Genomic DNA, 13,071 nt, shown 5'->3' on the forward strand with positions numbered 1-13,071 from the left:
TTTGGTCATTACTGACCTGTGCGGGATGGTAGCCAAGAGGTAAAGGCACATATCTCCTTACCCCAATCCCCTAAGGCATTCATTTGCCTCAGTGAGGAAGGGCTTTCTATTGGCTTACATGGAATGTGTCATGCAGGAGGTAGTAGAAAGCATAAGGAGCAGATCAGAAGAGCGCAGAGGGTATTGGGGGATGAGGAGGGAGTATCTGGGAAGTCTTGGCTTACAAGGACCACAGGAATCAATGCCATGACACAGGGGCTGCATGAAGTTTATAGTGGGTTGCTGGTGGGAAATTCCCTCTGGACAGATAATTGAGCAGAGGCAGAAGTTGGAAAGTTGCTTTTACCTGCCTGATGGTCCCCTCGGAGGTGAAGAAGCAGTACAGCATATAGCCCGGAATCAGCACCATGGAAGACAGAGCCATGAGCCAGCCGATGCCTTGCCCCCATGGGGGATAGACATATTTCCCCAGAGTCAGAGGGGTCATTTCAACCACACTGAAGAAGAAAACACCCTGAAGAAACAGGTTCGGCAGTCACAGCGTAGTATGGCACAAGCAGAAATATTCACTGACTTTGTCCTTTTGAGAGTTCCCTAAATTCTCACTATGAGTTATAGTCAATAATCACGCACCATTCCCAACAGCCCTCCCTCCCCCACAGCCAGGTCTCCATCACCATTCCCAACAGCTCCCCCCCAAGCCAGGGCTCCCGCACCATTCCCAGGAGCTGCCCCCAAGAGCCAGGGCTCCCAGACCAGTCCCAACAGCTCCCTCCACAGCCGACAGGCTGAGAATGCATGGTAATGTTCTCCCCATGGTCAGTGCCCCTAAACTCCCCTGCCCCAGCCAGGGTACTTACACCCCTCCCTACTTCACCTTCTGCTGCACCCCACACTCCCAAACCATTTCCTAAACAGCATCCTCTTAGCTGATTCTCAGGAGCTAGGAACGCCCCACACCCAGCATTCCTGCGGCAATCCCAATAGCACCTCCTGCTGGGAGAGGAAGGGTTGGAGGGTGGGCGGAGGAGCTGAGAGATCATCAGTGCCAATTCTATTATTTCTGAAAGTGCCTCCTGCTGGGAGAGGCTTGGGAGTGGCTGAGGCTGGAGCTACAGTGGCTGAAAGTTTTCTCCACAGCCAGGGGCAGCTCTAGCAATTTTGCCGCCCCAAGCAGGGCGGCACGCCGCGGGGGGCGCTCTGGCGGTCGCCGGTCCCGCGGCTCTGGTGGACCTCCTGCAGACTTGCCTGCGGAGGGTCCGCTGGTCCCGCGGTTCCGGTGGACCTCCCGCAGGCATGCCTGCGGATGCTCCACCGGAGCCGCGGGACCAGCGGACCCTTCGCAGGCACGCCTGCGGGAGGTCCACCGGAGCCGTCTGCCGCCCTACCGGCGACAGGCAGAGCGCCCCCCGTGGCATGCCGCCCCAAGCACGCGCTTGGCACGCTGGGGTCTGGAGCCGGCCCTGTCCACAGCCAATAATGATTTTTAAAGTCATAAATCACCAGTTCAGCTTCTGAAATATCAAACACAGGAGTAACCTATTACTAACTGCATGTTCTAGGCCAAGCTCCCCCCTCTCTTCTGAGAGTCAGTTGCAGGGATTCAGGTGGGAGAATAAAAGAGTCTCCGCATATTTCTTTTCCTGCCAGTTGCTTTGACTTTTCTTAGGACCAACTTGAGTTTAATGCCAGATCTGGATTTGGATCGGAGTTACCTAGATTAAAATTTTAGTGTTTTGCCCACCTACAGAATGATCCCAGTGAGGTGACCCTTCTAGATCAACCTCCCTGAAGAGAGTTGCTTTGTTCTCACCACGCAAACGAGGGGAGTGAAGAAGGCCCAGCAGAGCTTCCACCAGCTGCAAGGTTGGTAGCCAATCATCTTTTCAATGTTCCTGTAAAATCTGTTCACACCTACAGTGAGAAATGTGTGTTAACAGCAGCAATGATATCTCAGCACCATTTTCATCACCTCTCTCCAGTGACCCAACACACAACAGGAGAAGGAGGAGATCAGATGTGAGATCAGAGAGGAGAGCAGACATTTAAGGTGAGTGTGGAGAAGTGTAACACTCACTCCCCAGATAAAACGTAGATGCCATTGATACAAACTCTGAACTGGGATCTTAACAGGTACCTGGATAATTTTATGACCACTAAAACATCTACAGCTTCCCAAGCTAACACAGTGATAGTAATCAACTAGGAAAGGTCTAGATCATAAGCTAGACTAGGTCATAGATTGACCTTGGAGAGGTCAAGAAGGAATTCCCCGATATCCCAGCACTGCACAATTGGATGGGCAAGTTACTGAAGGGGGGGACTCTGGTCTCCCTCTGAAGCATCAGGCATCGGACACTGCCAGGATACCAGGGCAGATGGCTCAGCAGTCAGATTTGGCCTAACAAATTCTATATTCATATCATACCCTCGAGAAATCCAAATCTAGAGGCTTGTGCATATTTCCATTTGTATGGGAATCTCTGCAAACATGTGCTCAGCTGAGTGGCTGTCCGAGGAAGCAAGATGAGTGTCTCCCCGGGGTTTTTCAAAAGCTTTCAGCTTTGGCCCAACACTACAGTCAATTGTCAATCTCCCACCAACTTCAATGGCTAGTGTTGAGGGCTTTTGAAAATGGAACCTTCTGTGCCTATAGATAAGCAGCAAAGGAACAAGGTGAGTTGCATTTACCATAACACCAGGAAATTGAGATGGTCTCAAAGAAGACGAGGAAGAGAAGACACATGCCGCTGGCTGAATAATAATCAAACAGCTTGAAGACATAAATGCCACCCTGAGGAGACAAAGGCAAGGGGAGGGGGCCTGGTTATGGAGTACAGCCTGGGTGGGGAGCTGAGGATTAATATCATCAATACTTTCATCTAATCATTTTGCCTTTGTATGTTAATTTCCTTGGCCCATGGAAGCTGTAAATGGGCCGACTCACTGCCGCGGCGCCTCCTACTGGTTACTCCTGGCATCTAGCTCAATCCAGCTGCGGAGCGCCCTCTGCAGGCCGGTGGTCCACCTGCTTTACTATCGGCCCCGCGTCCCTCCCTGGACCGGGTGCCCTTTTAACTATAATTGGGGTCTCCTCCTCCCAGGGGAACCCCCACCCTACTATCCCCACTTTGCCTCAGTAGTGGCCACTGACAGTCATGGTCTAGCCCCACACCCTGGGGCAGACTGCAGTATCAGCCCACTCATCACAGGCAAAAGGGGTTTGGACCTGCTGCTTTGCCTACTCCTGGGTTGTCCCTTGCAACCCCCCCACAGTACCTTCTGGCCTACCACTAGGCTGCAGCCTGGGGTTTTCCTGGCCAGAGCTCCCCAGCTCCTTAGCCTTCCCAGCCCTACTTCACCCAGGTACTCTTGCTCTGCTTCTAAGCAGCCAGGCCCATCTCTCTCTAACCACAGAGAGAGACTGCCTGCTCCTGGCTTCCCTGCCTTCTTATAATCCCTGTTCAGTTTGGGGCGTGGCCTCCAGCTGCAGCCACTTCCCTAGTCAGCTCAGCCAAAAGCCCCACCAGGCGGGAGCGGATAGCCACTCCGCTACAAAGCCAAGAAAGATGCATCATTTTGTTATAATCTAATTCCTGCCATTTTAACAGACGTACTCTGGAATGTGGTCAAGGAGTGAGTGTTGAGGCCTGGCTGAGGGTGGGGAGAGAAGCAGGACTCTCCAGTGGCTGCCTTCCCCCTCTAGTGTGAGGAGAAGCCGCTTTGTAAAATGAATCCATTCTGTCCCTCCTGCTGCACTTCAGATGTCTCTGCAGACGTTCCATGTTCTGTGACACATCCAGCATGAAGTCACAAAGTGAGAAACCCAAACCCTGGGCTCCATGTCACTGAGTCAGGTGCCAAAGTCTGCACACGGAGCCTGGGCCTCACTGCCATACACCCAGTATAAGGATCTCTGCATTGGGTCACTCACTAGGGCATGTAAACATGGAGACTGGGCCTTAGTGTCACTGCCTCAGAGCCCCTCCAGACCTGCTCTCTTTTGGTTTATCTCAAACTTCTGCACAGAGAATGTGTCACCCTCCAGGGCATAGGCCCATCCTGGAAGTGACAGGAGTCCCAGCTAGACTGACCACAAGGATGATGGTAACTTACTGAGATTTAATGTGGAGACTGCAGCTTGCTGGACAGATGACTGTGCTGGGCAAAGCCCAGACCAGCAGTGGCCCTAGTGCCTTTCATGGACAATGGCCCTTCCCCCAGGCGTCCTCTCCTGCTGTTATACAAGGAGGTGGATGGAAGAGCACCAGCAACAGGTGCTGGAGTGAGCACAGGGAGAGGTACCTGGGTGATGTTGGAGAATCCGACAATGTAGGAGATAAGACAGACCACAGCAATGAAGAGCTTCTTCCTGGCCCTGAGGAGATAGGGATACTCATCTATCAGGGCTGTGACAAACCCCTCCACAGTGCAGAACTGCAGGAGGAAAGACACACGCACACACATAAATTCATCACCACCTTCTGCATTCCCTTGAAACACTCCTCCTCCTCCTTCCCTGTACCCTGAGGAGGACTGGCCGAGCCTGCCCCGAGCCCGGTACCCTGAGGAGGACTGGCCGAGCCTGCCCCGAGCCCGGTACCCAGAGGAGGAGTCGAGCCCACCCGTGCACCCGTCTCCTGAGGAGCCCATGCTGGTGGACCCCACTGCCGAAGCTACAACGACACAGGTACCAACGGAGGGGGAGATTGGAAGTGGCCCGGGGATAGCCGATCCCAGTCTGGCTGCCGCCGACCCTGAGCCTATGTCAGTGTGTTGCGGCCAGGATCCCCACTGACTGCAGCGGATCCCCGCCGCTGCTAGGGCCCCGGGCTGGGACGTGGTGGAGTGGGTGGGCCGCGTCCCCCCTGCCACCCCCCTCATGGGTGGCAGTCTCCCCCCTCACCCCCATCACTCAGGCTTAAAAGCCTGGACTCACCTGTTTGCTGCTCAGCCCTGCCTGAGGGTCTGAGCCCTGGACCTGTTGCTGCCCCGCCCTGAGCTAGGGCTTGGGCTTTGACAAACTGAACTACTGTTTGTCTGCTCAGCCCCGGCCTGAGGGTCTGAGGCCAGGACTACTGTTTGTTGCCCCGCCTGGACCTAGGGCTCCGGCTTAAAGTATTGTTTGTTTGCTCAGCCCTGCCTGAGGGTCTGAGCCTAGGACTACTGCCTGTTGCCCCGCCCTGATTTAGGGCGTGGACTTTAAGACTGAATGGCTACTCAGCCTCCTGTAGTGGGCGGCCTGGTTCCCAGGCACCCCGAAGGCGAAGAGCGACCCCTCACCTGACAAGGGGACCTGTACACGGACCCTTACAGGCAGGGAGAGTCTTTTGTTTTGTGTTTGTACAGCACCTAGCACAATGGGAGTCTGAGGTCTGTGACTGAGGCTCCCAGGCGCTAGCATAATACAAATAATAAATAATAATTGTTATTACTCTGTGTACTCCCTTCCTTCTTTCTCTTTACAGTGGCTTTGGTGTGTTTTCTGAAATGTTTCCCTTTCCTCAGTATATTGTCATGTCTCTTCATTGTTCCTGTCACTTTTCTATTATAGGCATCTGCCCCCCACCCCAAACCCGATCCTGGTGATCCTGTTATTTCCTGTTTCTTATTTCCATTCCTGATTCTCCCCACTCTTGCTGGGATCTGGTCATTCCGTCAATGGTTGGGCAGGAGACTCAGTAGAATATTGAGTCACTGGCAGGCTGGCACCTCACATCAATTAGCAGACGAGAGTTTTCCGACAGCCCCAGGGGCATTCAGCCCCCACCACAGGCTACAAAAAACTCGCACTGGCTTCCAGAAGAGCTCCTTGTATCATGCAGGAGAAGACAACGGCCTAAAGGGAGTTTAACTGCAGAAAAACAGCTGTGCGGCAGACAGGCTTGTGGGTGGATGTTTCTGCTCTGCAGGACTCTGATTCCATCAGCAAGAAATGCTCATGAATAACCTGTAAGAGATGGCATCACATGGGACACACGCAGGCTTGGAATCACAAGGCGCAACTAACTCCCCTGGTGGAGCAAACGCCTGACCTGGAAACTGGTAGTTAAAAGGAATCATTAGTATATTATGCAAGAGGGTCTAGATGCAAGAGAACTAAATCCATGAGTGAAAACGGGTGCATGTGACTGGGCGTATCAATGTATGCCACTGCGGCTGTGAATAAGAATTTGTGATGTCCCTCATGGCGCAAAGAGACAGGACTTAGTGGTAGTAAATACACAAAGGATTCTTTACTGATGCTACTGGACAGACAGACCCTGTTATTCCCCTTGACTCTCCAGCAACCTGTGCTGCCTAGTGTCATGAAAAGTGATTCTCCTTAAGCCCAGGAGTGACCAGGCTGAGTCCCGACTCTGTCCTTCCCAGAGCACACAGATCTGGAGTTAGGCCCCAATTCAGCAAAGTGCTTAAACACATTCTTCACTTTAAGCACATGCTTAAGGGCTTTGTTGAACCAGGATGGACTTAAGCGCATGTTGAAAGTTAAACATGTGCCTAACTGCTTCACTGAAATGGGCCCTGAGGCACCATTTTTTAAAGGTATTTAGGTGTTGCACCGCTTAGCATTGCAATGCCTAACTGATTTCGGAGTCTAAATCCCCCTTAAGAGTCGATAGGATTTAGGGTTCTAAGTGCCTAAACCCCTTTGGAAAATGAGATTTAGGCTCCTAAATCAGTTAGGTGTTCAACACTGAGCGCAGTAACACCTTATTGACCAAAGACCCACACACACACCTTCAGGGGGGTTGGTTTTATTGGTAGCTCATAAACAAACATAAACCTCAGTCTTAGCTTCCTTCCCAAGCTTGGGTGTCCCTCCAGGACCAACTCTGCCCTCTCTCCAGGGAACCACTCCCACCTCCCTTCTAGCCCAGGTGCAATAACGAGCTGCACCTGCTACACTGAGCCAGCAGAACTTCAGCAGCCTTCTGAAGGGTTCTAGCACCTGTTAAGGGTGTGGTTTGACACGAGAGCCTTATAGGGTGACTAGACAGCAAATGTGAAAAATCGGGACAGGGGTTGGGTGGTAATAGGAGCCTATATAAGAAAAAGACCCCAAAATTGGGATTGTCCCTATAAAAATCAGGACATCTGGTCACCCTAGTGTCTTACCACCTTGCTACCCCTGTCCTGGACTAAGCAGTCATGGACTGGGCTGCTGACCATCCTGTAGAATATGTTCCTGTGCACAACCAAGGCTTTCTGAGAACATGTGGGGCTAACTGTCAAAAATGGCAGCCTGAAGTACTTGTGCAATTGCACGCTTGCATTTGTGTGCTCAGTTATTGCAACACATGCAAATCAGGAGCCTGTGTGTACTAATGACTAGCCAGGCACCTACCTAACTATTTGCATGCACAGTTGTTACTGCATGAGCAAATGTAGGCACATTTTTTGCATGCAGAATCTGGCATCGTGGGTTCCACGCTCTATGTGTAAATCATACACTGAATGAGGAAATCTCCAGTACGCAGATAGAAACCCTCAACATCTATGTATCTGTTTTTCTAAATGCTTGTTTTGCTTTTGATGCCTCGTGCACCCCCTCGCCCAGGCACTGACAGCCCCCTAAGAGCTCCATGCCCTGTGAGACTGACAGTCATACAGGACTCTAAGACTTTCAGGTGATATTTGAGATGCAAAAGCATCAATAATTCCACACAGTGATTAGGAGACTTATTGTCATGTATCGAACTATTTACGAGAGCCGAGTGAATGATCCACAGAGAATAGTTCTTCCAGTGAACTTAGCTACTTTAGGAACATTTACTCATTATTTGAAATTGTTTGCCAAATAATATCTGCAATAAGTCCCGGTCTGAGCTGTTCGGTGGGAGCATTCAGCATGTGAAACTCCAGCTGGGTTGATTAGATTTGATTGGACATTAGGTGTGACAGTTTGGGGAATATGCCCACACCCATTTATGAATTTCATGTGGTTTTATGAACGCTATCTGTAATTGCAACCAGTCTGTAATTGTAGCTCAGATCATCCATTTTGCAGCATTTTGTACTAGAGAGGCTATGTAGGGGTGAGGGGAGGGAGGGAGGAAGGAAGATGTGACAGAGCAATCAAGGGCTATCCACACTGAGCAAATTTACCCTGCTCAAACAATAGGGTTTCTGTCAGCAGGGCCTTTGGCTTTGAATTGACTCTCTTCACAGAAATTTGTCTGGGGAGAGGGGGGAATCCCACCCCTCCCCTATCTAATCCAATCTTTTTGACAAGGTAGCTGCTTTCTAAGCCTAGGAAGCCATTTCATTGCCAGAAACAGAAGCAGGGGCGGCTCTAGACATTTCACTGCCCCAAGCAGAGCGGCATGCCGGGAGAGCGACAGGCGGCTCCGGTGGACCTGCCACAGGCGTGCCTGTGGATGTTCCACCAAAGCCGCGGGACCAGCGGACCCTCCGCAGGCACGCCTGCGGGAGGTCCACCGGAGCCGCCTGCCGCCCTCCCGGCAACCAGCAGAGCGCCCCCCCCGTGGCATGCCGCCCCAAGCACAAGCTTGGTGTGCTGGGGTCTGGAGCCGCCCCTGAACAGAAGACAAGCTGGAGTGAGTGGAGGAAGGAAGAACTGTACCTCCCCTAAGGACTTGAACCAAACCCAGAACTCACAAACAAAACTCTCTTGTGCTTTTTAAGAGTAAGGGGTGTGTGTTTATGTTTAAGAAATCCCTTTACTAAGCCTGTGTTTCCTTGTTTTACAGACGCATTGCCCTGAAGGGGTTAACTAGAAACCAGAGCTCCCACCATCAGGTGGGCTCTGCAAAGAACTTGTCTAAGTCTTAGTCTACTCTTAAAATTTTGATCAACATAGCTACAGCGCTCAGGGGTGTGAAAAATCCACACCTCTGAGCACCATAGCTAAGCCAACCTAACCCCCGATATAGACGCAACAAGGTTGACAGAAGAATTCTTTCATCAACCTAGCTACTGCTGCTCGTGGAGGTGGATTACCTACAGCAACAGAAAAACCCCTTCCATCACCGTAGGAAGCACCTGCTCTATGGCTATTATGTCACTACCTGGACCCAGGGGCTAGAAAGCATGTAGGATTCAGCAGTCAGATCCCATCACAACAGGCTGGTGTCCCTCCAGAGAGTGGGATTAGACCAGGCCACGGCACAAGGTTTCCTATAAGGTGTGGGTTTTCTCCTGCACTGCCCCATATGCACAGAATGCTCTCCCGGAATTAACTAGGAAGGGCACTACCATCTTCCCCTTCCAAACCCACTGCTTCTGTAAGCCTTTCCAGGAATCAGCCAGTGTCTGGTGATTTGGACGTGTCACTCAGGAATAGCTGATATTTCTTTTGATAAAGTAAGCTAACTTGCCTGTGTCTGTACTAGACCCAGTACAATAGGATCAGGAGCTACTGCAGTATAAAGAAATCCTAGTGCCCGTGTTCTCTGACTTTGAGTGGAATCTCTTGGAATCAAGTCTCCCAGGTGAATACTCACACCTTCTATAAATATTCTCTAGTATTTGCTTAAAATTTCCCTTGTAGGTGAACATTCCTGCCAGCAAACTCGTTCAGCAGAAATGAATACTTGCAGAGACCAGACAAATAAGGGGCACCAGAGAGGCAGCATGAGCCAGTGGACAGGGAACTGGCCCAAGGCTGAGGAGACCTGGCATTTATTCCCAGCTCTGCCACTCAACTGCTGGCTGACCCTGGGCAACACTTCACCTCCCTGTGCCTCCATTTCCCCTCACACCTTTTTTCTGTTTTGTCTATTTGGATCATAAGATCTTCAGAGCAGGGACTGTCTCCTATTATCTATTTGTACCTGCCTAGCACAAGGAGGGCCTGATCTTAGTTGAGTTCTCTAGATGCTACCTTAATGCCAATAACAATGGAAAACAAAGCAGGAGGGGATTCAAGTCTTTATCCAGGTGAACATTCATAAATTTGAGGTATCCACCGAGCTCTGCTGTTTATCCAGAAATGTTTTTTTCAGGCACCTGAGCCTGCCTAATGCTGCATTCCCACCCCTGCTCAGTGTGCTCTCTATGGGCTGAGGAGTACACAAGCCCTCCGCAGACCCATTATCAAAAGTTATGCAAGTTATCATGTGCAAAATACATAAGTACCATCCAGTCCCTTCTGTTTTGTGTGTGTGTGGGTTGGGATCTTCTGGTACACCCTCCAGTGTCCTCACAGGATATCTTCTAGAGCCACAACTCGCATTCCTCTGGCAGGAAAGAGGTCTGGCTGTAGCTCCTCTGGAGCCTCGCTGCCAGTACTAGCCAGAGCACCAGCCAGACGCTGTGCCTGCTCCCTCCGTGACATTGCCAGTCGCTTTTACCCAGGGCGCTTGAGAAACTGAGAACACTTTCACTGCCACTAGGGTTGTCTCTTTTTACTAGAGATGAGGCTGAGGCGAAACACTGAACACCCCCAAATTCTGGAAGAGTTCAGAGCCAAAGCCTAGCTCTCTACCTCTGCCCTGTCACTACTTTTTGAAATGTGACTCCTTAGCATTGCACCAGCACATTGTGATGCGACTGACTCTTGGCACATTGCATAGACATGCTCTTTCCCAGGCTCAGGACTAGAGCTGTTCCAAAAAATGGAATTTACATCCCAAATTGGGGACGACAAACTGAAATAGCAAAACTTATCACAGAATAGGAGACCATGGTGCATCATGGGAGATGTAGTCTGTCCAAGGAGCTGAGCCCATATAGAAGGACAATGAGGGCATAAGACACCTAAATTACAACTCCCATGAGGCACCTTGGCAGCTCAGATGTATGCAAATTAACATCTGAATTTTTCATTTGAATGAAAAAGAGCTTTCAAAAGAGACTGATGGGAAAATGGTGGCCACTTTTTAAGACTGCCTTGTTTTGCAGGTACACAGAATATTGATCATTACTATTACCATTGTTGCTTTATACTGTGGCACTGACTGGAGGCCCCAGGCAGTGATCAGGCCCCACCATGCTAGGCACTGTGCACAGACAGAATAAAAAGATGGTTCCTGCCCACTACACTTTACAGGGCCAGAGCTCATCAGCAAATGGGAGATTACCCCACAGATAACTAATTATATGGATGGGACAGACTGAAGTCTATAGGAAATCGGCCACAAAAGATTTGCGATAGGAAAGGGACTTATTAAGGCAGGACAGGAGGTCACCTCATATATAACTGGTTATGTGGACAGGGCTCATCAAGAGTACAGGAGATCACTCAATTGAATATCTGCCCAGAATGGAGGATCTCACTGCTGAGTGAGAAATCACTCTATACAGGACCTACATTCCCTGTAAGCTGTGCAACTGGGAAGCCACTCAGCAGGCTATCAAGTGCCGCACAGTTCAGGTTTCCCTCCCCCAACTGCCGTGTGCTGGCCCTGCCCTGGAGCTGCTCCCAGGAGCCTCCTGCTTGCTGTGCAGAGCAAGGGGGTGGGGTGCTGATCTCAGGTGTCCCCCTGCCCCTGTACACCATCTCCACAGAGCTGGGGGGCCGAGATGCACAACAAGGCTCAGGATGGAGGGAGCTTGCTGGCAGTTGCTGCTGTGTCTGAACTTGCTGATCTACTTAAAAGGGCAGCATACTTAAAGGGGCAATGCACTTCTCTGTCTGTCTCTCACACACACACACACACACACACACACACACACACACACACACACACACAGAGTCTTTCACACTCACCTCCCAACACGTACTTGTATTGTTGTTACTTCTTGATACTTCTCTGAAAGTGTTTTATTTTAGTATTTTGACTGGTCTATGCATTTCATAATTTTTATTTCTTTCCTACATTTAAATTTAATTCATTGAGTAGTGAGTTCTAAAATGCCTAACCTGGCCTGGATGGAGTAATTATCCCTATGGTAACTTTTTAAAAATATATATTATATCTAGGTTTTTGGTTTCTATTGGTGGCGCACATCCACACATTACCTCAATATGGTGCACATAACAAAATTCATTCTGCACATGGATGGAAAAAATTAGATGGAACACTGTACAGGACTGACAGAGGAGGATAGACAACTGTCATCCGGGGTGGTTCTCATCTAACCACAACTTTGCTTCTTACCCCACTTTCCCCGGTGTGTTGTCTCACCTGGCTGTCAAGGCCTAACATCATTAACATGGAGAAGAAGAGAATCGACCAGAGAGGGGACATGGGCAGCTGCGTGACAACCTGTGGGTAGGCGAGGAAAGCCAGTCCTGGACCTACCAGAATGAAAATATATTGAAAAGTTTATATTTCTAAAGCGCTTTAACAATGAGGCATGTCGGAGTTCAGTACGACTATTAAACCAAGAGATGGCAACAGCAAAAAATTGCCAATATTTTAATATTGCTTCCACGAAAATCTGCCCCCTTGGCCTGTGCTGCACAAAGGAGGGGTGAGGGACTTGAGATTCCATTCATCTTTTTCCCCATTTAAACAATGCCATTTTGTTACCATAATCAGTGATGCAGGAACAGACTGGGAGATCAAACATTTTCCTGGAAATGCATATACTGTGTTACTGAGAATTAGGGTTGGTCAAACATTTTCCAAGAGGATTTTTTTCAGTCCCAAAATGCCATTTAGTCAAAATTGAAACTTTCTGGGGGAAAATGTTGATTGCAATGAAATTTAGTTTTTGGGGGGGGGGAATTGAAAAAAAAAACAACAACCCGTCTTTGATAAGGTTGAAAATGGAATTCAGAACGAAAATGTCAGAATTTCCCACAAAAAGGAAACCTTGAGTTTCAGCCAGCTCTTGTGAGAATACTGATCGGATCAGAGCTTAGCTACTCCATGGGAAAACTCTAACAAAGGGCTACGCCCATAAAGAGCCTCCTTAAGTGCAGCAATCCTGAGCAATAGACAATCCAGGTGTAGAACAACAACAAACCTCAGAATTTCCTGTGTTGGGAACCTGAGTGGAAAGAGCACCTGAATCTATCAGGAATAGGCTTCCCAAATTCCTTTGGGACCCAGGCCATTCCTCACATCTGTTCAGCTTGGCAAAGAATTTGCCAAATGGCTCATTCCCAATCTCCTGAGCCATCCAGTCCTACAAGTCTGTACCATCTCAGGAAATTGA

At 49.7% G+C, this 13,071-nt stretch overlaps 2 protein-coding genes across 2 annotated transcripts in view; both read right to left on the reverse strand.

Annotated features, from left to right (window-relative positions):
- LOC123351545 (sodium- and chloride-dependent GABA transporter 2) overlaps positions 1-13,071 on the reverse strand; it is a 503,805-nt gene that overhangs the window by 13,623 nt on the left and 477,111 nt on the right. The gene's annotated exons all lie outside the window — the stretch shown is intronic.
- LOC123378074 (sodium- and chloride-dependent GABA transporter 1-like) overlaps positions 1-13,071 on the reverse strand; it is a 35,023-nt gene that overhangs the window by 4,655 nt on the left and 17,297 nt on the right. Inside the window, exons 10-14 of the mRNA XM_045031556.1 lie at positions 12,093-12,205; positions 4,306-4,437; positions 2,692-2,794; positions 1,814-1,914; positions 347-514 (exon numbers count right to left, since the gene is read on the reverse strand). Coding sequence (XP_044887491.1) covers positions 347-514; positions 1,814-1,914; positions 2,692-2,794; positions 4,306-4,437; positions 12,093-12,205 — 617 coding nt within the window. The remainder of the gene's footprint in view (positions 1-346; positions 515-1,813; positions 1,915-2,691; positions 2,795-4,305; positions 4,438-12,092; positions 12,206-13,071) is intronic.

Source organism: Mauremys mutica, chromosome 1 (genome assembly GCF_020497125.1).
Source record: "Mauremys mutica isolate MM-2020 ecotype Southern chromosome 1, ASM2049712v1, whole genome shotgun sequence".
Classification (NCBI taxonomy): domain Eukaryota; kingdom Metazoa; phylum Chordata; order Testudines; family Geoemydidae; genus Mauremys; species Mauremys mutica.